Raw genomic sequence first — 23,853 nt, forward strand, 5'->3', positions numbered from 1 at the left:
ATATATATATATATTCCATATTACTTCCTTTGTAATGAATGTACCGCATAACGGGAATAATTTAAAAAGCGTCACAAAACGCATGGCGCAAACACAAAGCCCAAGGTGACGAATTTACGACGTTCCGCCTTACGAATGTTTTCATGGTTGCCTAGCAGCAGCATAACAAGGGGAACACAATATGGCTAGGCTGTTTTATCAATAAGTTCTGAATAAGGTCTAGTCTTTTTATGAATATGTACAAAAGTTGCATTTGTGACATTAAGCAACGCATTTAAAACCCAATATTCCGTTTATAATACTGTAGCTAACAAACACTACAAAATATGACCAGTTGCAAACACTGCTAGAACAACCTTGCTAATAATATCTAGCTTGTCTTTTGACCTCTTATTTATTGTAATACCGTTATTATTCTGCGTCCTTACATGAGGGTGTATTCATAGTGCCCTGTAAGAAGTCTATGTTAACAAGAATATTGTACATTAGCATTATATTTCACTGTCGGTAAAGAAGGTTGGCAATAAAACGCCATCTGACATCACACTGACATCTAACAAACTGTTGTTCAGTTCAGCACTGTTGGACATTTGTACAAAAGCTGAAAGATGCCTGCAGCCGCAGACTGGAAGCTGCTCATGGGAGTAGACCCAGAAGATCTGGGAGAAGATGATGAGAAACTCTGTGATTTGATTTTGCTGGTGAGTGTATCATTTTAAAAGGCATACAAATTGTGTAGATAAGGTACAATGATCAGGAAGTCATTATCACAGTATTAAATTATACTGTATGTTGTATTTTATCATGTAGTGGAAATGACAGTGATGGAAATAAAAGTGTAACATTTTGGTAATGAAATGGCAGAACATTTTATGTATACTAAATCATATATCCAAATTAGCTTTTTAATATGTTGATAACATTTAAAATAATATTTTCACACTTTTTTTGTGTGTACATAATTTGACACTTAAACCTCATTGTAAATGACAAACTTTAAAAATGTATATATCTCACAAAATGTGCAGAATAAAAATAGAAATGCCGGTTGTATATTGTAGCTGTGTGTGTGTATGTATGTACAGTATATTTCACTGTTACTATGTGCAGTTGCACAGTTACAATGCTCAGGTATTGTGTGTATCTGAGGTTGCATGTTTTAGCTAAACTGGAATACTACTTTGCTTCCAGACAAACATCTGCTTATTGGAATGTGTGAGGGACAAAAGCATTCTCCCTGAAATTCTTCTGACAATCAGGGTTTTTTTTTCCACGTAGGTTAAACCACGGGACCTGAAAGCAGATGATTCGGAGAAAATGATTCAGCTCTTTAGAATCTTACAAACACTACTGAGGGTAAGACTCATACACCATCACCACACAACTGCCTCTTTCATTTGGAAAGCTTTACATTTCTTTTACAAATTATTTTCTAGTCACTGAAGTCTTACCATCTGCAGTTGCTGTCAGTAATTTTAATAGTATTGAGTGGGCCAGTATTGTTCGGTCTTTTCAGCGCGCAGAGTTATTCAATTTAAGTTTAACTCAATCTGCAGTTGCTGTCAGTAATTTTAATAGTATTGAGTGGGCCAGTCTAGATGTTACATTTGGTGTCTTACTGACCCTCAGATGAAACTGGATGAAATTAAATGTGCCTATGAGGTTGTAGACAGCACAGGTGTGGAGCAAGCAAGAATTGGTATGTACGGTCATTATTCGATTTGCGTTTCCCACAGGAAATAACAGTGCTTGCAAGGTAGCAAAAGAATAGTGTTCAAACCTTCTAATAAAAAATAAAATGGATTAAATGAGTGCGTTTTTTTGCTCAAGGTCACTTTACAAAAAAAAACTGTATTTTCATTCATAAAACATGCATATACGACATCAATGGCAATTCGATTTTGAATGCAGAACATGTCAGTGAGAGATTTCAAATCTCAATCTTAAAATTCTTCAGTAAATAATTTTAGGCTTAAATTTATAGTATTACAGTATGTTTAAAAATCCAGTAGAAAGCCTAAGGCTGAAATGATCTAATAAAGTAATTAAGTCTATATGTTAAGAGCTAAAGCTTTGCACGTGCTGTAATATATAAGTAATATATTTATGCTTGTGTATTAAATGATTCCAGAAAATGAGCTGAAAGCCAAAGTGCTAAAGCTGGAAGGTGAGCAAGAGGTAAGGGAGGTATTTCACTAATAATTGTATACAAGTGCACTTATTTGATTTACATTGTGTGCTGTTTGTGAGCAGTCGGTGTACAAGTACAGTCTTAAGAGGATTAATGGCTTAATTCCTTGTGTCTTGCTGTCTGTTAAAACTGTAGTTGTTCTGCACATCACATTTCCTTTGATATGTTTATTATTGTGAAATAAGTGAGACGTCATTGAGCCGCTCAACTCACCAGTGTCAAGAGATATATACAGATGGAAAGTTTTGGGTCTTGGGAGTCATGTCCTCTTTTGGAAGGCCAAACAAAGTAGTTTCGCTTTCACAACGAAATACAGCGTCACACACGCGGCGGCCTAGAGTGAGCGGAGGCCGGCGGCTAGAGTGAGGAACGGCATCATATGACCCCTTTAAATAAGCTGTTGTAATTTTTTATTTATATTATATGAGATTTATTTCAGCAACCCTGTTACCAAAATTTGGGACATGAATAAATGCATTTTAAAACCAGAATTTGTGTAATTTTGTTGTTTTTCCAGCAATAAACATCAAAATTAAATAGATAAATTGTGAAATAAGACGTCATTGAGCCGCTCAACTCACCAGTGTCAAGAGATATATACAGATGGAAAGTTTTGGGTCTTGGGTCTTGAGCTTTATTCACATCCGCCTTGCTTCCTGTCCAGATGGCCCAGCATGTGATGGGAGGGGGAGACACACGCTTCCTCCGGGATGAGATTCACCAACTGGAGAGTCACCTGGAGCGCAAAGAGAGAGAGGTGACCCAGCTGGAGAAGGAAATGGGCAAGGAGAGGAAAGCCAATGAGGAGGTAGGCACTTTCCAAGAATAGGGTACAAAAGAGTGAACATGTTTATGTCAGTTGGAACTGCACCACCAGTCTGTATATGAAAACAGTACTGTATATGGCTTATGAAGCAGCAGAGATTACGGAGTTGTTGATCATTTTCAATCTATTCTTACTAATCCGAGACTTTCACAAGTCATTCTCACAATTTCGATAAAACCTTATACATTAGCCAGTTAGAGAATCTTAACTTCTATATAAATCGGCTTAACTCGCAACAACTCATAAAATCAGATGCACGTGATCAACATAACACTCCACGATAGAGCAAGTGTCTGTTTTAGAACAGGCCCGAAACTCTCTGGAACTGGTCAACTTTATTGCTAAGCCCTGAGTGATGGCTTCACCACTGTGCTATTATAGGAAATTAATCAACACTCCTGTAATGTGAGTCAAATGTCTGGAATGAAGAATTCAAAAGTGCTGTGCTTTAAGTAATATGATAATCTGGAATGATGAGTGATAATCCACTCATTTAGTAATAAATCATGTTTGACAGCAGGTTGAGTAATGGATTTGTTCGTTACTGCAGAACGAACAGCTGCAACAGGATGTGGAGTTCTACAGAAAGGAAGTAGAGCAGAGAGACCCTCTTCAGACCAAAGAGGAGAGCAATGAGATTCAGAGGAGACTTACCAAAGCCAACCAACAGCTCTACCAGTTCATGGAAGACCTGCAGGTAATCCCCAAATCACCTTCAGCCTGTCATATAATGCCATCATAACATGGCAGGCTCACTGTCTAATTAATACACCTCTAATGCTTCAGTACTCCTTTCAATGGGCCATATTTTTAACAAAATAAAATAGAAATACACACTTAATTTACACACGTGTAAAATTTAGTAGCACTTACATTTTTTTGAGCCCACTTGTATCGGTATTCAAGATTTCTTTTTAGTTGTTTTTATTTTTGTTTATATATCATTTACTGCACTTTGTTATTCCTCTAGTTATTTACCTTTAGCACGAATGTGCAACCTATGAATCGGAAATTCACAGAAAATAGATTACTTTTTTGCATTGCATCTTGCTTTTCCTTATATCAGTGGTCAAGGTTTCTTTTTTTCTTTTTTTTAATTGCAGTTTGAATATTTTATTGATTTCAGTCTAAGTCAATATTAATATGTAAATGTGACATCAACACCTAAATGTTTGCAAGTTTTTTTTTTTTTTGAAAGTATCACGCAGTGCTATCCTGAATCACTTTTCTGAAACTACCTATGAAAAGTTAAACACTAGGGGTGTCTCTCTCGCTGTCTCTCTTTATATATATATATAAAGTTACATTTTAAAATATAATAACATATAAAACAAACAAAATATAAATTAAACACTGTGTATATATTAATTTGTGTTTTGGTAAATTATAATTTCTGAATAAGTTAAGTTCAATTCATTAATCATGTATGTAGAGGTGATGGTATTTTAAAAGGGTCATATGATGCGATTTCAATTTTTCCTTTCTCTTTGAAGTGTTACAAGCTCTTGGTGCATAAAGAAGCAGTCATTATTTTTATTTCTTTCTTTCATATAATTTTTTGAATTATTAACCAAACATATTACTTCAACTTTATTTTATTTTTTTATCCTACTAATTAGTATACAAGGTATGTCTCGGGCCTGTTTCACACATCCTGCATTTGCAGCATGACAAAATATGTACTCTATACTGGGATTAAAGAGATTTCTGGGTTGTTATATTAAATAGTTCCTTTAGTAGCACTCCTTTAATAGAATCTATCGTATCAGTAATAGAATTTGGCTATTGATAATTTTAACAAACTTGATTATTGTGAAATTGAATTTACATGAGGAAGCGTCCATGCTTACACCCAAATGTGAATGAATTTATAAGGAATGGAACCCAAACCTCAAAGTGTAGCTATAAACTGCCAGATTTGCTGAATAGAAAGTGTTTATGTGACTGTCACTGCGTGTGGAACGTAGCCCACCAGATGTATTGTTTTAAAACAGTATGTCCCACTTTTATTTTTTGTTGCTTCATAAAAGCCTGTATTGCAAAAGATGGTGTTGATAAAAAGGTTTATAGTGCATTTCAATGTGTTTTTTCTTAAGTTTAATATATGATGCATGACAAACATTTTCAGTGGCAGAACTCATCATCGCCACTGTGATGCTTCTGGGAATACAGCGTAAATGCTGTAACCTGTTAATATGGCCGTTGAAACTCGCCACAGACGCAAGATGTGTGGAACAGACCTCAGATTGACTTTAATGTATCTGACTTAGTTTGTGTGATTTATCATCTATCTTTGTGTTCTTTTTGATGCACTCTACTTTTATTCATTACTGCTTCCTTTCAAATGCTTCATTGGCTTCCAAATGTTTCTTTTTTCCATTCTCTCTTGTTTACCACTCGGCCGAGTCAGGTCATATATGAACTGTGTGGCGTAAGTATCTCTGTTTCTCATTTCCTTTGCTTTATGTGTCATTGTTCCTCAGTTTTACATCTGTCATCTGTCATTATTCATCTGTTTCCATCATTATTGGTTCATCTTATTTTATCCCAACGGGGGTTAAGGAAGTCATAGACTTTGTGTTTGACTTCAAAAGGCCGTGCAAGAGAGGGACAACCAGATCAAGATGCTGTCAGAGCAAGTCGAGCAGTACACAACAGAAATGGAAAAGAATGCTGTGCTCATCGAGGAGCTGAAGAAACCGTTAAAGAAAGATAAAGGTCACGTCAGCATGCAGCAGCGTAGGTTGGAAGGCTTGAGCACTAAGCTGCAGGCGGCTGAGAGGAGAGCTCTGGAGGCTGAGCGTGCCGCCCAACTGGCTGAACATGATGCCAGGGACAAAGACAAAGAACTCAATGACACCCTCAGTCGAATCCGACTCTATGAGTCTGTGAGTTTATCCCTTTGCACTTTTAGTAGTGTAAAATTCACTCCTGTTACAAAGTCTAAATAATTTTTGGGGTCGCTATAAATGTTCTTGGGTTTAGGACAATTAATTACTCTTATTTTCCAATGGTGTCTTCAACTTGGTAAGGTCACAAAGCATCTTCACAAGGTCTTTTTCTTGAATCTAAAAGCAGAAGTTGCCTACAATAGGAGCCTTCCTTATAAGCTCACTTGACAAAAAGTTTTATGTAACTTAAAAATGTTTAAATAATGACTAAATACATGTAAATGAATAATTTGTTAACAAATTAAAACATTTATTTGTTTATTTATTTTTTGCTAATGCATCTTCAATTTATTTTTATTTGATATATTTATCAACAGTTTAAGTTATTAGTTATTTATTTATTTTTTAATCTATTGCATCTATCTTTGTGTCGGTTTAATTTTGGGCCCATATTTGTGATCATATTTAATGAAAATGTGAATATTTTAAATAATTTATTAAATAATAATTAATGTCATATGCATAACATTTTTTTATTTAAATTAGCGCTGGTCAACGATTAATCGCGATTAATTGCATCCAAAATAAAAGTTTTTGTTTACATAATATATGTGTGTGTACTGTGTATAGTTATTATGTATATATAAACAATACACACACATGCATGCATATATTTTTAAAATATTTACATGTATTTACATGTATATATTTATATTCATATAATTTATTTTATATATAAATATATTTAATATATAAACATAATATATTCTTAAATATATACATGCATGTGTGTTTAGTACACAGACTACACACACATATACTATGTAAACAAATAAAAAATATTTTGGATGCGATTAATCGTTGCCCAGCACTAATTTAAATAAATATAAATCCAACATTTTCCTTTTATTTTTGCTGTTTTATTGCGTCTATCGTTGTGACCACTCGTTAAAGATATTCATGTTTATGTTCAAATAATCCATCTTTTCAAATAAAATGAATTATATCAGGTTGCTCTTGATTTATTTATCTAATTTTAAAATTCTCATCAATTCTAGCAATAATGCGTTGGGGCAACTTTTCAAATAGAACATTTTTGATGCAACTTCTACAATTTCTGTTGGAAAGTAGCAACACTTGATCACAAATAATTCAAATGATAAACATTCAGAAAACAACAAGTGAGTCACTTTAACCTATAGAATTTTACAATAAACCTAAATAGAAGTTTGGCTTGAAACACTCCACTGTCTTTCAGGGGACGGATGGTTTGAAAGCGGCCATCACTGAGCTCAAAGAATGTAAAAATCAAATCCGAGTGAGAGACCGGGAAACAGAATCCATGATAAAAGAGATAAACCAACTGGAGATCAAAATCAACAATCTGCTAGATGAGAATGAAGACCTACGAGAACGCCTTGGTAAGTTTCCTCAACCTGCTTTTATTCTTTCAGGAATCCCGTATAAATTATCCCTACACCTAGACATATTAGATTGTTTTCATATCCCTTGCTGATTTTGCTAAGATAAAAATCTGCTATGACCCTCATTGGGATCGTTTTCCCACACCAGGATTAAATCAAAAGGAAGAATTGGATTTGAGTGAATTCCGCAGATCAAAGATTTTGAAGCAGAGACAGTACAAAGCAGAGAACCAGGTCCTGCTGAAAGAGGTAAAACCGATTAGCGTTGTCTTTATGGTGTGACTTTGCTCTGTTAGCCCTCTTTAATTTTGTCTGTGACCCCTAACGCGACTCTCCTTAGATTGAGCGTCTGGAGGAGGAAAGGCTCGAGCTTAATCAACACATTCGTGCGCTGGTGAAGGACAAAGGTGAGATATTATCTCCAAGATGGTGCATATCAGTTACACACTCATGTCCTATTCACATAAACAGATCATTTGGTTGCTTTATATAATGAAACCTGACAGCACATTTCCTTTTTAAGGCATATCAGTAGTTAGTAGTTCAATGCGTGATGACAGAGTTGAAGAAAAGCCCAGCAGATCTTTTAGAGAGAGGCCTGTCTCTGGATTCACAGACGAAGAGATGAAATGCAAAGTAAGCCTTTTATCAGAAAAGAATGAGTTTTGAACATCATAAAAGCATTAAAGCTAAGCTAACAACCTTTTTTTTTCTCAGAATGAGCATCTGCAGAAAGAGCTGAGCAACAAAGAGAAAGAACTTGAGCTCAAGAGAACAGAATCCGCCCAGTTCAAAGCCACATGTGAGCAGCATCACCGCGTGACCTTTGCACACTTGCAATGTCAGGTGGTTTTTGTGACTATAATGTTTCTCTCTCTCCTGCAGTGAATGAAATGCTGAATGAGAATAAACAGCTGGAGCAGGGCATGAAGGAGATCCTGCGGGCCATCCAGGACACTCAGAAGAAAACACCCACATCCACTGGCGTCAGCATTCCCAGCCTGGACAGACTCGTCAATGTACATTTACCACCATTTAGAGGGCCCACACTATATGTGAAAAATTACAATAATAATCAAAAATATTTTATTATTATCTATAATAAATAATTACATATTTAGAATTATTATAAATAATCATTTAAAAATATATAATACATTTTATGATTATAATTAAATATAATATTTAAGGGGGGGGAAACTGTGTGAGAAAACATAATAATAAATTAATTATAAAGAAATAATAAAAACTAGAATTATGCATTAAGTAAGTTATGAATTTAAATATAAAAGTATAAATTTTTATGAAAAATAGAATATTTAATGTAAAATTATTATTTTGTATTATTTAGTTGTGAAAATATAAGCTTATATTAATATTAAGCCTAGTCCCAGACTAAAATGCATGTCTGAGCTGTTTTAACTGAAAGAAACTTCTTCAAATATGTAAGTGCCATTGATTTGTCTCAAGATGTACACCAGTAATGTTTTTTCTAAGGCATGTTTATAAAAACTACTTAAATGTCCTAATTGAACTATTGCTTATTCCCGTCTTAATTTAAGCCCTGTCTGTGAAACCAGTCATAATTATGCGTTTAAAATTATACATTTAATGGCCTTGCTGTGGTGAAATGTGTTTAACCGAGCTGAGAGTACATCACTCTCATTCGTAGCTGTAACGATTATCGTATTAGTTTAAATTTGACATTTTATTAAAAAAAAACTTTTAATAAAACCCTTTACAAAATGCAATTATACTGAGGAAAACCGATGAACATCGATCAAGTGACGGTAGGTATTCAAATGCAAGCACAGAATTTGTGCAGGAATAATGATTAGTCATCCTGATAAATTTGTGATAATGTGACTTGCATTTTGCACTCAAAATTTATTAATTTTTATTCAGTCTCGCATACATGAATATGAAGTTTGTGGTCCCTAAACTTGCAGCAAAATGAGATTACGATTCCTAAATATCCTGTCACAAAATTTGTGAGTGATAATTTTGTTTATCTTAAGGCTCTGGAGATGAAGTACTCAGAGGGAAAGTTTGATGCAAGCCTCCACCTCAGAACGCAGGTAGATCAGCTGACCGGCCGCAACGAGGAGCTACGGCAAGAGATGAAGGCAGCTAGAGAGGAGGCAGCAAACACTCTCAATCAGTTAACTAAAGCTAATGAGAAGGTATTTACTCACAATACCAACTCAAACGTTTACTGGATTAAAAAAAATAGATTTTGAATTCACTGTCACCATTTTCACATATGTGACTTCTTTTTGTAGATTGCTCGCTTGGAAAGTGAGGTTGAATCAGTGGGCAAATCAACTGGCACTGCCATCCCTTACAAGTCATTAGCTCTGCCTGAAGAGATGACGCCCACTAGTGCGGAGGTCATCAACACACTCAACGAGTACATGGTACAACTCCTACAGGTGTGTGTGTGTCAGTCCGATTACTGTATCACATTATAACAGAAACCAGATGTAACGTACATAATATTAAGACTCCCGACTGTGGATGTTCAGGAGATCAAAAACAAAGAAGATTCCATTGAGCAGCTCAGTTCGGCTCTGGAAGAATATAAAAGGAAATTTGCAGTGATCCGCCATCAACAAGGACTACTATACAAGGAGTATCAAAGGTATGCCGAGCCAATAAGAGAGTTTAAAATATAAAATATTATATACATAAAGGTATGCTGATCCCAAAAAATATTGTTTATATTATATTATAAAATATGTTTGATTATACATATGTTCAGAGATCAATAAAGCATGATTTTAAATCACCTCATGCGCTCCGATTTAGCGAGAGGGAGTCTTGGCAGAAAGAGAGAGACTCTTTTGCCGAACTGAAATCCAAATTCGAGGAACAAAGGGAGGTGGACGCAGTGAAAATCAAAGAGTACAATGTAAGTCTTGATCATTTACACCCAAAATTAAAATGATGTGTTCATTTACTCACCTGTTACTCAAACCTGTATAACTATAGCGATTTGCTAACAAACTGATGTCACTAATTTGAAACACCCTTGGAATTTGTCTCAGAATAAAGAATTCAACATTGTGGTGGAAAAAAATCTGTTCAGCTAATGGTTATTAGATGCCTCAAGACTTCATATAATATAAAATCCAATAAACCACTAAGTTTCAAATTTATCCCTTTCGTGCTTCCCATTATCTGTTTGACTCATTCCCAGCACTGGCTTGAGGCTCTTGAAAAGGACCCGAATGAGATCCGACGGGAGCTGGCCGAGACGGCCCGAAAAATGGCGGTTCTCAGGGTGAATGAGAAGTGTCTGACACGACGTTATACGACTCTGCTTGAGCTCGAGCAACACTTGAGGAAGGAGAATGGCAAACTGAAGGATGATTTCATTCAAATGGAGGCCGCTATAACTGAAAGAATCGGCTACCTGCAGAGGTACAAGGTAGGCCAATGTATCACTCAAAAAGATGGAAAAGAAAATGATGAACGATGGAATTTCCAAGGCTTTGTTTTGACAGAATAGTCAGCCTCGCCAATATATATTGGTCTTTCACTATGAGGGATGGTGGTCATCTTTGCTGATGGCTGTGACTGACCTTTGCTGACCTCTGTAACTTTCTTTGCTCTTAGGAAATGGCAGCGTTTAATATGGCCGCATTGCAGAAATCCCTTGACAGTAGTGTTCCTGCATCAGAGCTGGAGAGAGCCAATAAACAATACACCGAGCTCACCATCAAGTACAGAAACAGAAAGATACAGAAAGACAATCACCTTGTTCAGAAGACAACCACGCTGGAGCACTTGGAGGTACATCGCTTGCAGGTTACATTAAGCAATGGACCTTCTTTGTTTTTCTTACAGTACTCTCCTTTCCTTTCAGAAGGAGAATGTGTCTTTACTTGAGCGCATTAACTTCATCAATAAAGAGCTTGAGATCAGCAAGGAGATGCTTCACACATTGGAGCAGGCCTGGGAAAACATCAGCACGACTGGTAAACGTCACTGCTAATAGATACAATAAGCAAAAGCAATGTTGAAGCATTGCAAATGATGTAATTGATTTCTGGTGTTCACAGGTGGTGAGAACAGCATGGGCAAGGCAGCCAAAGCCCTGGCCAACAGCGAGATTGTATCTGTGTCCAGACGCATCACAACGCTGGAGATGAAGGAGTTAAATGAAAGGCAAAGGGCCGAACATGCTCAGAAGATGTATGAGCACCTGAGGAACTCCCTCAAACAGGTGGAAGAGGTCAACTTTGAGCTAGAGACCAAGTTTGCTGAGGTGGGTCTGATTTATCTCTTGCATCACATAGCATCCAGAATATAGCAACCATACCTTAGCTTGAACACCACATTTTATTATATTATTATTTTAATAAAGCACATTACGTTGAGCATTAAATAAACTTTTGTTTTATTTTTATAATACACAGTGTTAAACATTTAATAAGTTTTTTATTTTATTTTATTTTAATAAAACAGATTAACATTAAATATTATTTATTTATTTATTTTATTATTATAAACTATAATAATATGATTTAGTTTTGTTTTATATAACACAATTTTAAACACTTTCAAACACTTTAACACTTTATTTTATTTTTATAAAACAGTGCTGAACATTTAATAAGCTTTTATTTTATTTTTATAAAACAGTATGTTGAACATTAAATAAGCTTTTTATGTTAATTTTATTTTATTTTTAAACGCAGTATGTTGAACATTTAATAAACTAATATGTTGTATATATTTCTGTATGCCTGTACAGCTCACAAAATTATACCTGGAGGCTCAGCAGATAGAGCGGGAGCTCAGGGATGAGCTGGCGGACAGTGTAAGCAAAGACATCAGCGATGCCGATCGCAAGCGAATCACCGAACTGGAGAAAACAGATGCAGACCTGCGGATTGAAGTGTCCAAGTAAGCCTGATGACTCAGCCTGTGCATATGCTTGCTATGATAACATATCACAAGAAAATGTATACAAACGTGTTTTAAGAGTTTTGAAATGTTTGCAGATTGCGGGAAGTGTCGGATGTCGCTAAAATGCAAGTGTCTGCTCTGGAGGCCAGACAGCAGTCAAGAGAGAAGGAGGTTGAAAGCCTGAGGAGACAGGTGTTGGACTATCAGGTATGTTTTTCTCATGCTTTTCTTAAAAAAAATTTTCAGCTGTGCAGCCTCTTGATCACGTCCGTAATTGCACATCTCCTCTTCAGGCTCAGTCCGATGAAAAGGCCCTTATCGCCAATCTCCACCAGCACATTGTGGCTCTCCAGTTGAGCGAGACCTTAGCCATCAGCCAACTGGAAGCCACCAACACACGCCTGCAGAAACTTGAAGCGCAGAAGCTCAGAGTTGAACAGCAGATGGATGCTCAGCAGCAGGCACTGTGGCATGCGAGGCAGGAGGGTCACCAGCGGGCCAGACACCTCCGCCACACCAGCCAGGCTCTCCGCAGACAGTTCTCAGGAGCCCTGCCGCTGGCCCAACAGGAGAAGTTTTCCAACACCATGCTCCAACTGCAAGAGAACAAGGCACGGGCCAGGGAGGAAGCATATAAGGCAGAGGAGGAGAGGAGGAAAGCAGAAGGAAAAGCACAAGAACTGGAGCTAAAGCTGAAGGGGTTGGAAGTGCTCATAGCAACACTGAAAGATGCCAAAGGAGCTCAGAAAGTAGGTTGATTGATTATAAATAGAATTGTGATATGATTCTTGCAATCATATTTTATTGCTATGAAAAAATTTATAATTTTTATTTATAATAAATGTTAATAATAATTTATATATTAATATATTTGCATTATTTACACAAAATAACTACTCTCCTTCTTGTAATGCATCCAGTTTTTTTTTTTTAAGATTATTTAAGATTATTATTACTGTATAATGTAATCTTTTTAATATAGTAATTTTTGCATCACAGTAATAAAAAAAAAAACATTTCACAGTGATCAATGAACCTAAAAATAGCCACCATTTTCTTTAAAAAAAAAATCCTTATTTCTTCCTATATTCTTAATAGATTTTATTATATTTACTTGTAAATGATTCACATGAATTACGTTACTCCCTATTAATAAAGAAAATTGTTCCCATAAACATAAATTTACACTCCGCTGCAGTGTTTACAGCTTAATATCAACCCCTACAGGTGAGTGAGTGGCATAAGAAACTAGAGGAAGTTCGTCTGTTGGAAATGAGGCAGAGCAGAGAGCTTGATGCCCAGCGGGAAGAGATAAAATACCTTAGGAACATTGTGGCTGAGCAGGAACGCACCATCGGTGGCCTGGAAGAGGATCTGGTGCAGCAGAATAATGTCAGTATTGCATTTAAACATGTTTCTTCCTGATTTATTACAGTATAGAGAGCTTGCTTCATGCATGATTTCTAATCTTATTTGTTATCATTGTATTAGCTTCTCGAGGAGCGGCAACTGATCTGGGATCAGGGAGAGGTGCAATTGGAGCGCCAACTCGACACCTATGAGAAACAGCAGAATGAAGGCCTAAGCACAGCTCAGAAGGTTCCGTCAACACTGACTCTTTGCAGACTTGACAAATTTTTGTTACTGTACTCTGGTAAGCAGTTTACTGAACTACAATTTAAATTACACTTAACTTGTCCTGTTTGACTTTAGTTTGAGGAAGCCACAGGCTCTCTACTGGATCCAAATCAGCCTTTAGCGCACCAGTTAGACTACGCTCTTGGAGAAATCAAAGAGCATGTTCGTACCATCCTTGAGACAAAAGCCACCTTCAAAAGTCTGGAAGAGGTATTTTTTTATCCATCAAGTGACTGGGTAATAATTTAAGTCAGCTTTACCAATTGTAAACCTTGTCTTTAAGATTATGTTACAAGGAGTTTCTTTCTCTCTGAGCAGAAGCTGAAGGAAAAAGAAGCTGCATTGTGGACATCAGAACAAAACATCTTATCCAGAGACAAAGTGATCAATGAACTGAGGCTTCGCCTACCAGCCGCTGCTGAGAGAGAGAAACTCCTAGCTGACCTGAGCAAACAAGAGGACTCTGATAGCCAGCCCGCCCTGAAGGTCGCCCACCAGACCATTAATAACCTACAGGGGCATCTGGATCAGAAAGAAGAGGTTCTCAAGAAGTACCAGAACCTGTTAGCAAAGGCTCGTCAGGTGCCTATTTAAAAACAGACTTCATAAATTGGTGATCCAAATTGCACAATAAAACCATATAAAAGCTCATACTGTATATCTTCATTTTTATTCTCCCAGGAGCAGGAAGAGATTGCCAAAAGGCATGAGGAAGAGGTCAGGTCCCTGCATCAGAAACTGGATGTCTTAATGGACGCATCACTGGACCGTTTCAAACAGACCGCTCTGGTACCTAGAGTATTTATTATAAAGCTCAACTTATTATAGCTTGCCAGAAATGGATCAAGAAAGAACAAATATATAGTGCACATAATATATATAATAATGTCATAAATCATCGCAGCTGTCATCTTTATTGGGCTACTCAGTTTTATTCTTCTCTAGGAGCTAATGAAGAAGCCCACCATCACTGTACCGACCAATAAGCACTTGGTGCAGTTGGCAGAAATGGAGCAGACGGTGACCGAGCAGGACAATTCTCTCTCCTCACTGACACACAAGCTGAAGGTCGTCACTGCAGAGCTGGTCCAACAAAAACAGGTGACTGCAGCACAAGCCATGGAGCATGCTGCAGAAATATCCAGGTGAGAAATTAAAACAAGCCCGCTTTTTTCAATACTGATCAGTATCATGATATTGATTCCTTGTGTCACTTTTAATGAGCTTTCCTTTCCAAGACTTGAGGAGAGACATGTTGCCCAAGTGAAGGGTCTGTCCCAGGAGGCAGAAGAGCTGAGAGCTCAGCTCATTCAGATGGAGAAAGAGCTGCATTACCTCCGCACGGAGCTAGAGGCCCAGAAAGAGGCTAATGTCAGGTCACCATCCAACACCATGAAGAACCTTGTGGAGCGGTTGAAGACTCAGTTGGCCCTCAAGGAGAAACAGCTGAAGGTACCACACAGTGGACAACTAGAGTAAATGTGCAGTTACAATTAGCATTGATTGGCGAATTTTCATAGGCAAAATTCAGTAATAATTTCAATAGAAATCTGCGCTATTGGGAATATCATATGAGGGCCTTTTTTTCCATTAAATTTCGCCAAAATGTTGCACCTTAAAGGGTCATACGACGTTGCTAAAAAAGAACATATTATTTTGTGCATTTGGTGTAATGAAATGTGTTTATGTGGTTTAAGGTTCAAAAAACACATTATTTTCCACATACTGTACATTATTGTTTCTCCTCTATGCCCCGCCTTTCTGAAACGCGTCGATTTTTACAAAGCTCATCGGTCTGAAAAGCGAGGTGTGCTCTGATTGGCCAGTTATCCAGTGCATTGTGATAAGCAGCACAACTGTTTTCAACATTGATAATAATAATAAATGCTTCTTGAGCAGCAAATCAGCATATTAGAATGATTTCTGAAGGATCATGTGACACTGAAGACTAGAGTAATGAATAAAAGAATTTAGATTTGCATCACAGGAATATGTATTAAAATAGAAATCTGTTATTTTAAATTGCAATAATTCAAAATATTACTGGGTTTACTGTATTTTTGATCAAATAAATGCAGCCTTGTTGAGCTTAAGAAACTTTTTTCAAAAACATTTGAAAATCGTACATTTATGAAAGGAGATAAAGAAAATAAAATTGTCAGTAAGAATAAAATGAGAGTCTAAATAAATAAAGATGTGTTTTTGTGTGTGTATTTGGTGTTTGTCTGTGCAGGCTCAGGTTGAGAGTGATGGGCCCACAGTTGAAGCTCTTCAGAAGAAGATCTGTAAGTTGGAGCAGGAGCTGGACAGGAAGAGCATCTCAGAGCCTGCAGACAAGAGGAGCGTCCTGAATGAGGACAAGGTGAACTAGAATTGCATTTACTACAAGAAACGTTAGGCCGTTAAAGGTAAATTATCTGTAGAAATTGATGTAGAAGAAGGCTAAAGAAGCCTTTACATATGTAATTTGATGTCAGATGTTTGCTTGAGCTCTTAAGACCCGTTCACACCACCAGCAACACGCAGCGACAAAGCGACATGATCCCATTCATTTTCAGTGGAGAGCTGGCGACTTCCAGCGACACAAGCGACGGTGGCAACCATTGGCAACAGAATGTGGGCGTGGCGAGTGAAGGGAGTAACGCAACAAAAGTTAAGAATAGTTTAACTTTATGCAAATGAACAGCGAATTTCTCAAGCATCAACCAATAGGAGTGAAGAATCTGTCAGTAGCGCTCACACGTCATCGTCTCGAGTGCAGGGCAGGCAAGACAGGATGGAGTTCTGGAGCGATTTCACTGTTTTATATGATTTAGCCTTAACCACATGCATAGATATTAAAAATGATGCATGGAAAAGAAACTGTTGGCAGTCTTAGTGAGTTTGATTCATACATTGATGTTCGTGTTTAGCACTGGTTAATGATTTAATGCACTGAGCGCTGCTGTAGTTTAAATAACAACCCTCACCAACAGCAGAATGCTACTTTTATTTCTTTTAAGTCTAATTCCTAGTCAAATTAGAATGATATCTTAGTTTTACTGGCTATATATATAGATTGTGTATTTTCTAAGATAGGTCCAGACGTGCAGTCTACCAATGACATTAGAGCGACAGCACTAGAAACGCCCACAAGCGTCTTCACAGTACAGAGTCTAGCGACACACAGCGAGAAAGTCGCTAGCAGTGTGAACGGGGCTTTATTCTTTGACACACACATTTAATTTTGCATTTTGTGGTAAAGTCTTATAGTCTAGCTTGCTTTCTGATCATGTCTGAGTCATTGAAGAAGTATAGTAATCATTATAATTAAATCATTATGTTTCTCTGATTTGTTTAATCCTTCTGATTTATTAACAAAATAACTGTATATATGTGAATTTTTCCTATTTTTGCAGTCCTTTAAAGAAGAAATCGTGAGATGGGAGCAAGGTAAAAAGTGGCAGGCCAGGGTGGAGAAAGTGCGGAGCGTTCTCAAGGAGAAGGAGAAGGAGAAAGAAGTGGAATCTCTGGCTAAACAATTAACAACAATCAAGGAACTTTACAGCAGGTCTGTGCTGTAATCTATCCACATAATGGACAGTTTCAAGTGACGCATTAATAGTTTGAATCTTAAATAAATGTGGCCAAAATGTATGCAAGAAACACAAGCTTAACTTTAGCAATTATTAATAGTAAGAACAAAAGTTGAAGATTCCCAATCATGTTTATTTTGCCTGATGTCTATGAAGGTTGGAGCAGGAGAAGGTGGGTCTCCAGAAGAAACTAAAGGGCAGAGGAGTGTCTGCAGATCAGGTCATTGGTGTACGGACACTCGAGGCTGACAGAGAGATTGAGGAGCTACAAAAAAGGAATGCTGAATTGGAGCAGCAAATCAAAGTGATAAAGTGTGTTCTGCCTAGCAATCGTGCCATTGTGCCAATTTGTTCAATTTTTTTTATTTTATAAACATATACCATTGATTTTGTAGGCAGCAGCAGGCTTTACACCATGATGCCGCAATTGAGGATATTACCATCAGGAACCGTTATCTTGAGGAGAGGCTTCACTCCCTGGAGAGTCAACTGTCCAAAGAGTCTTCATCCAGACCATCTGTAGGTGTAACACTTTGCGTGACAAACATTTTGCCTTTCAACACTTTTCATGAAATTCACCCAACTAATTTCACTCTTACGCTCTCTCTCAAACCGGTTTCTTTCTACATACCTCTATTCCATCTCTGATAATGAAGAAAAAACATGTGGCATCACCACCTCAGCTCAGTTGGTCCTCAAAAGTTGTTCATTATATGACTTTCGATATTAGTGAAGGTGAACAAACTCGGTCTCCATTAGTAAATGACACAATCCCTGGAAAAGAAGCTGTCCCCGAAAAGGAAATAGCAGTTACAGAGGACAAAGCAACTCAAACTTCATTCAGAAGCATGAGTGCAGCAGAAGTGAGTCAAGATGAGGAAAAGAGCAAGGAGAATGTAGAAGAGAGCGTTGCAGATGTAGAACCAGAAGATCTGGTCAATGAGAACAAAAGTGAAGAGGGATTGGTTGAGAACGATATAGAGGAACCAGATGAGACTCGAGGAGGACAAGAGGAAGAACTGAAGACTAATGGAGATGCAGAAGAACTAGATTCAGGACTGACGCATCAAGAGATGACAGATAAGCCTCTTGAAGAATATCAAAAAACTGAAAATGAAAAAAGACAAACACAGAAGAAAGTAGGACTCACACAGAGCCAGAGATATTAAAAGAACATCTGGAGGATGAGCAACAGGAAAGAGATAAGGAGCAAGAACCTGAAGAACAACGTATCGAGTCTTTGAAATCTGAAGGTGATCCAAGCCAATATTTGAAAACATCTGCAGGATCTAAAGAGCTTGAAGAAAAAGCAGCAGCACTCAGCACAGTTGATGCCAAACCATTGCCTGAAGAACCAGCAATGGACGAGACCATGTCCTTCATCCCTGAGGAAGACGTGGACCATATTTTAAGTGAGAACGTAAAATGTTCCCTCACTAAGGAGCTGAACGCAGGTGTTATTAAAACTGAACTTGATGTCTTGGACATTCTTGGATCTGTAGAATCAGAGGTCACCACCTTTGCCAAATATTTTCCAATTAGACTGGCCAATAAACAAGTTGAGAGGGAAAAAGCTCAACTTCTTTCAAATTCAATGGTACGATGAGCAGTTTGGAACCAGCAAAGCAGGACCAGGTAAGATCACCATTGATTTTTTGAAGAATTCATATTGTGGCTACATGAGACTTATATCATCTACCTGTTCCTTTTGTAGGATACAGTGAGCTCCAGGAACAAATTAAGGCAGCAAATACTGAAAAGAAGAAATTACAGGTATCCCTGAAGAAAAACAAAATGCCATAAGAATCATCTGTTTTTAAATCTCAAGTCACATTATAAATGCTTTCATTTTAGGATGAAGTGAAAAAGCTGACCAGAGAGCTGGAAAACTTTGACCCGACATTTTTCGAGGAACTTGAGGATCTTAAGTACAATTACAATCTGGAGGTGAAGAAAAACATCATCCTGGAGGAACAGCTGAAGAAGCTGTCGGATCGGTTTGGAGTGGCGGTTCCCATAGACGTGTCTATCAGCTAACACACATCAGATCGTTTGTCAGGTCATTCGATTTTATTGTTACTGCTCAGTTAGAGCCAAATATGTACAATGTTAATTCGCTTTATATTCAAGTACAATTAAGTTACAATGTTTCATAAGTAGGTTCATTTTTTTTTTTTTTTGTAAAATATTATAACATTTTCATATAATGTTAGGTTTTACAATATTTGTGATTTATGGCCTCACTAGCAAAAATGAAAGGTTTTTACATGTATAATCTATCAATCACTGCCTCATTTTTGAAACTCCTTAGTTGTAATAAATGGCGATCAATGTCAATTTCCATTTATTTATATACATATTGCTGAACCATCCTCTGAAAACTATTTAAACAAACAAAATTAAGAATTAAATAAAACATTTATAATTAAATAAAAAAACACTTCCACTCTCTAAAAGAAAAGAAAAAGTGGCAAATATAAAGCAATCACAGCATTCGCGCACATCACATATCTAAGTGCATATATGAGCAAAATGTCAATGGGAAAAATCGCAACAGGCATTTTTGACCAGTATTAAGTGTTGCCAAAGGTTCTTCACTCTGGTTAAAACCAGATTTATCAGGAATGTTTGGTAGTTTCATTTTATGGGATCAGGGTTCAAACTGAATGTCCTGTATGCAGCTGAAGAGTTTTCTGTTTATGCTGGAAAATGATTTGAACAAGTCCTTCTCGGAAGCATCTGGATCAGGCTTTTCATCTACGTGGACAACCACAGGTCTGGTGTTCAGGAAGCTGTCACCGACAGGCCATTTCAAACCGAGATGATGCCGGTGTATCTGAAGAGTTCAAATGATTTGATCTGAAGGAAATGTTGATAACTGCATCAGAAGAGTGACGCTTTAATGTATGAACCCTTTATTTACCTTGATCAGTGTCCCGTCATCACAGTGCCAAACGATTCCCTCCACTCGTCCCTCTTGGCATTCCTGAAACCAGGAATACAGCTGCTGGAAATCCACTGGAGGAGGGTTCCAGATGCGCAGGACCCCGTGGGGCACCAGAACATGGACTGGATACTTCTTACTTCCCAAACCTACGGAATCACAGAGTTACTTCCTAAACCAGGGATCCTCAAATCTGGCCCACGAGATCCACTTTCCTGCAGAGTTTAGCTCTAACCCTAATCAAACCCACCTGAGTATACTAATCAGTGTCTTCAGAATCATTAGAAAATCACAGGTAGGTGAGTTTGATCAGGGTCGGAGCTAAACTCTGCAGCGCATTGGCCCTCCAGGGCAAGATTTGAGGAACCCTGTCCCGAATTCCTGTCAGTTTCTTACTTCCTTAACAGTTAAACTAGCATTCAAAGGTTTTTTTTTTGCAAGAAATGTTCACTTTGAATGAGAGTAAAAATATTATCCATGTTAAAAAAAATCTATTTCAAATAAGTGCTGTCTTTTGAACTTTCAAAGAATTCAGAAAAAAAAACAATGGTTTCATCAGAATGATTTCTGAAGGATCATGTGACACTAAAGACTGGAGTAATGATTGCTGAAAATTCAGCGTTGTCATCACAGGAATAACTTCCATTTTAAAATATATTCAAGTAGAAACAGTTCTTTTTTATTATTAAATAATATTTCACAATATTACATTTTTTACTGTTTTTGAGCAAGTAAACGCAGCCTTGGTGAGCAGAAGAGACTTTTTTCAAAAACAAAAAAATCAGTACATTATATTTACCATATGGATTTCCATTAACGTTGGTTCCGATAAGCTCAAGGGTTTGCTCTATGAGGTCTACTAGAGGAATGCTGACAATTTCAAGCAACCCTTCATCCTCCCCGTGTGTCTTCAGGACAAGGGCAACAGCAGAATCATAGTTGACCACAGAGGCGTGCCAGCAGTACTGCTTGTTGGTATGATCCACCGGAACCCAACCTTCATGACAGATATATCTATGCCATCAGCAGCCTTTATTTTCACTCAGTACAGTATAACTTGTGACAGGAAGATCAGGAATAAGAGTGTGTTCCAGAGACACCAACCCACCTGGAATGTGTCCATGTTCGTCCGGCACTGGATGGCCATTCTCATGCTGGACTCTGTGAGCAGCGATCCAGGATTCTGGCACTTCTCGGAAATCTTCATCTACGTTCCACACAAATCCTGTTATTTAGTAGAAAATCAAAAAATATCCGATGTTTAGAACTTTCATAATTATTCACTGCGTTGTGACAGTTTCTTGTTAACCCAAGAAATAACACTGTTAATTCTAATATTTATGTAAAGTTAAATCATACAAAAAGATTCATTTTGGACCAATATACCTTTGCAGGTCTTCTGCAAATACTGGTGCTTTTTGAATCTCTTATCTGCCTGCTTGGTGGGTTTCTGATCCAAGCGAGCCCAGAGATACGGTTCCCCTTAAAACAAATTAATTAATAATAAAATTAATAAAAATCCTAATTTTGGATATGGAAATAACTGGCTTGAATATACACCAGTGATTTCCACATATATGTGTGTGTGTGTGTGTTGATATTAATAATAAATGTTTCTGAAGCAGCAAATCAGCATATTCGAATGATTTCTAAAGGATAAGCTTCGACAGCTTTGCCAGCAATAAATTACATATTAAAGTAAATTTTATATTGTAATATTATTTAACGAAATTACTGTTTTTAGTGTATTTTTGATCAAATGCCTTGGTGAGCATTAGAAACTTCTTTCAAAAAACTTTTTAAAAAATCTTATCAACCCACTAATTTATAGCCACAGATTATACCTTTGTATGTGGTGACATAGCAGCATGTCCCATCAATCTTCTCAGTTGCTACTGCACAGTGAATATCTGATTCAAGAGCAGCAGGGTTCACATTCTCAGTGGCCACCACCTGAAACTGCTGCAGAATGAGAACGAGAATGAGTAAAATCTTTTAATAAACAATTCAATCTAATAAATATACAATGCATGATGCATTTTACCCGTGCATTTTTATTCATTTATTTTTTTCTCTTATCTGCCTGCTTGGTGGGTTTCTGATCCAAGCGAGCCCAGAGATACGGTTCCCCTTAAAACAAATTAATTAATAATAAAATTAATAAAAATCCTAATTTTGGATATGGAAATAACTGGCTTGAATATACACCAGTGATTTCCACATATATGTGTGTGTGTGTGTGTGCAATGTTTTATGTTATTGTATGGCAATTTTAGATCAGTACTGTTGCTTTTAAATGGGCTTTATAAATATACTTATTACTCGATATGCATATTGCTTTGGGTCAGTTTCTCAGTGCAATGCACTGATTAAAATAATAATGAAAACATGAATTAAAAATAATGACGTTGACAGTAGGCATGCGCCATATTGTAATGCATTCATAATGTCTATAGGGTTTTGATCATGAGAGTAACACGTACACAAAAATGTTTTATTTTACCCACCTGACAGTCGCGTTTTCTGGATGGTTCGTTTCTCACTTCCGTTAGGAAAACACATGGGATCTTCTGCTGCACTGAACCCAGACGCCGCATTATCGCTGCTGTTAATCCGCTTTATTACGGGCTGTGTTGCTTTACAGATTGAATATGGACTGACGATATCAACACATTTTCAGATCAGCCATTCACATGCGCCCAGTGCTATTTTGTTCAGATTTCCTCCCTCTCATTCTGTAGTCTGTTACGTTAAGATGATCTTTGTCGCCATCTATTGGAACGGAGAGTGAACTGTTTGTTTTTTTATAGTAAGCAGGTTTGATGAGCATCTATCTCGGAGCTAAAACAAACAACAACAACAAAAAGGTCATTGCGACTTTATTCTGTATTTTTTTAAAGTTTGTTTTAAAATGTTTTCACACATAAATAAATTAATAGTGCTTTAAATACTATGCTTTAATCTTCACGGAGCGGGTCGCCTCATGGGGGCGCCATGTTAAAATCAAATTACTCTCAGTAATTATCGAATCAGTGAAAATTAGCTTAAAATGTACGCACTTGCAGGGTATCCAAGATGTATGCGTGTTTGTTTCTTCATCTGAATAGATTTTTTTAAATTTTGTGTTAAATCACTTGCTAATTACTGGATCCACTGGAGGAAGCAATATGGATTATGGATTTATATATTGACCAGAGGCAACGGTTTTAACTTAAAATGTCTTAAGGATAGATTTGTTTCTTACAAACACGCAGCTTGTCAATTCACAAATCATTAATTGATGGACTGGAGCTGTGTGATTTACTTGTGGAATATTGTGAAGTTAGTATCAGCTGTTTGGACTCTAATTCTGACGGCAATCATGAGAGTAACACGTACACAAAAATGTTTTATTTTACCCACCTGACAGTCGCGTTTTCTGGATGGTTCGTTTCTCACTTCCGTTAGGAA

At 37.1% G+C, this 23,853-nt stretch overlaps 2 protein-coding genes across 3 annotated transcripts; one reads left to right on the top strand and one right to left on the bottom strand.

The window, feature by feature from the left end:
• Positions 1 to 159: 159 nt before the first annotated feature.
• On the top strand, positions 160 to 19,498 carry LOC107707392 (centrosomal protein of 290 kDa-like). The gene is given in 42 exon segments (XM_016511384.1): positions 160 to 217; positions 573 to 701; positions 1,279 to 1,356; positions 1,630 to 1,699; positions 2,132 to 2,178; positions 2,856 to 3,014; positions 3,568 to 3,714; positions 5,428 to 5,448; positions 5,612 to 5,905; positions 7,167 to 7,329; positions 7,481 to 7,581; positions 7,673 to 7,739; positions 7,856 to 7,968; positions 8,050 to 8,134; positions 8,218 to 8,351; positions 9,351 to 9,515; positions 9,615 to 9,764; positions 9,858 to 9,973; positions 10,141 to 10,243; positions 10,532 to 10,762; positions 10,951 to 11,127; positions 11,201 to 11,312; positions 11,397 to 11,602; positions 12,092 to 12,243; positions 12,342 to 12,453; positions 12,540 to 12,995; positions 13,474 to 13,638; positions 13,738 to 13,845; positions 13,960 to 14,094; positions 14,203 to 14,466; positions 14,566 to 14,673; positions 14,830 to 15,029; positions 15,123 to 15,336; positions 16,079 to 16,246; positions 17,283 to 17,434; positions 17,616 to 17,771; positions 17,855 to 17,978; positions 18,116 to 18,577; positions 18,580 to 19,043; positions 19,045 to 19,094; positions 19,174 to 19,232; positions 19,314 to 19,498. Coding segments are annotated over 41 exon segments (6,564 nt in total). The 5' UTR covers positions 160 to 217; positions 573 to 608; the 3' UTR covers positions 19,497 to 19,498.
• Positions 19,499 to 19,582: 84 nt separating this feature from the next.
• LOC107707453 (uncharacterized protein C12orf29 homolog) lies at positions 19,583 to 23,166 on the bottom strand. Of its 2 annotated transcripts, none has more exons than XM_016511452.1 (7): positions 22,911 to 23,166; positions 22,248 to 22,362; positions 21,790 to 21,885; positions 21,512 to 21,628; positions 21,203 to 21,400; positions 20,383 to 20,552; positions 19,583 to 20,295 (listed from the first exon to the last, which is right to left on the bottom strand). In XM_016511452.1, the coding sequence occupies exons 1-7, from the start codon at positions 22,998 to 23,000 to the stop codon at positions 20,110 to 20,112; spliced, it is 972 nt and encodes a 323-aa protein (XP_016366938.1). In that variant the 5' UTR covers positions 23,001 to 23,166; the 3' UTR covers positions 19,583 to 20,109. The 2 variants fall into 2 exon arrangements, with proteins under 2 accessions (XP_016366938.1, XP_016366937.1); XM_016511451.1 differs by having other exon boundaries at positions 22,248 to 22,365.
• Positions 23,167 to 23,853: the final 687 nt, after the last annotated feature.

Source organism: Sinocyclocheilus rhinocerous, unplaced genomic scaffold (genome assembly GCF_001515625.1).
Source record: "Sinocyclocheilus rhinocerous isolate Xijiao unplaced genomic scaffold, SAMN03320098_v1.1 scaffold534, whole genome shotgun sequence".
Classification (NCBI taxonomy): Eukaryota; Metazoa; Chordata; class Actinopteri; order Cypriniformes; family Cyprinidae; genus Sinocyclocheilus; species Sinocyclocheilus rhinocerous.

Bases quoted from the DNA above. Each gene is read 5' to 3' on its own strand.
- LOC107707453 (XM_016511451.1), bottom strand. From the start codon at position 23,000: ATGCGGCGTCTGGGTTCAGTGCAGCAGAAGATCCCATGTGTTTTCCTA. The intron at 21,629-21,789 runs GTATATTGGTCC...ACTAAATAACAG, and splicing joins TTTGCAGAAGACCTGCAAAG to GATTTGTGTGGAACGTAGAT. The intron at 21,401-21,511 runs GTGGGTTGGTGT...TCTGTCATGAAG, and splicing joins CGAACATGGACACATTCCAG to GTTGGGTTCCGGTGGATCAT.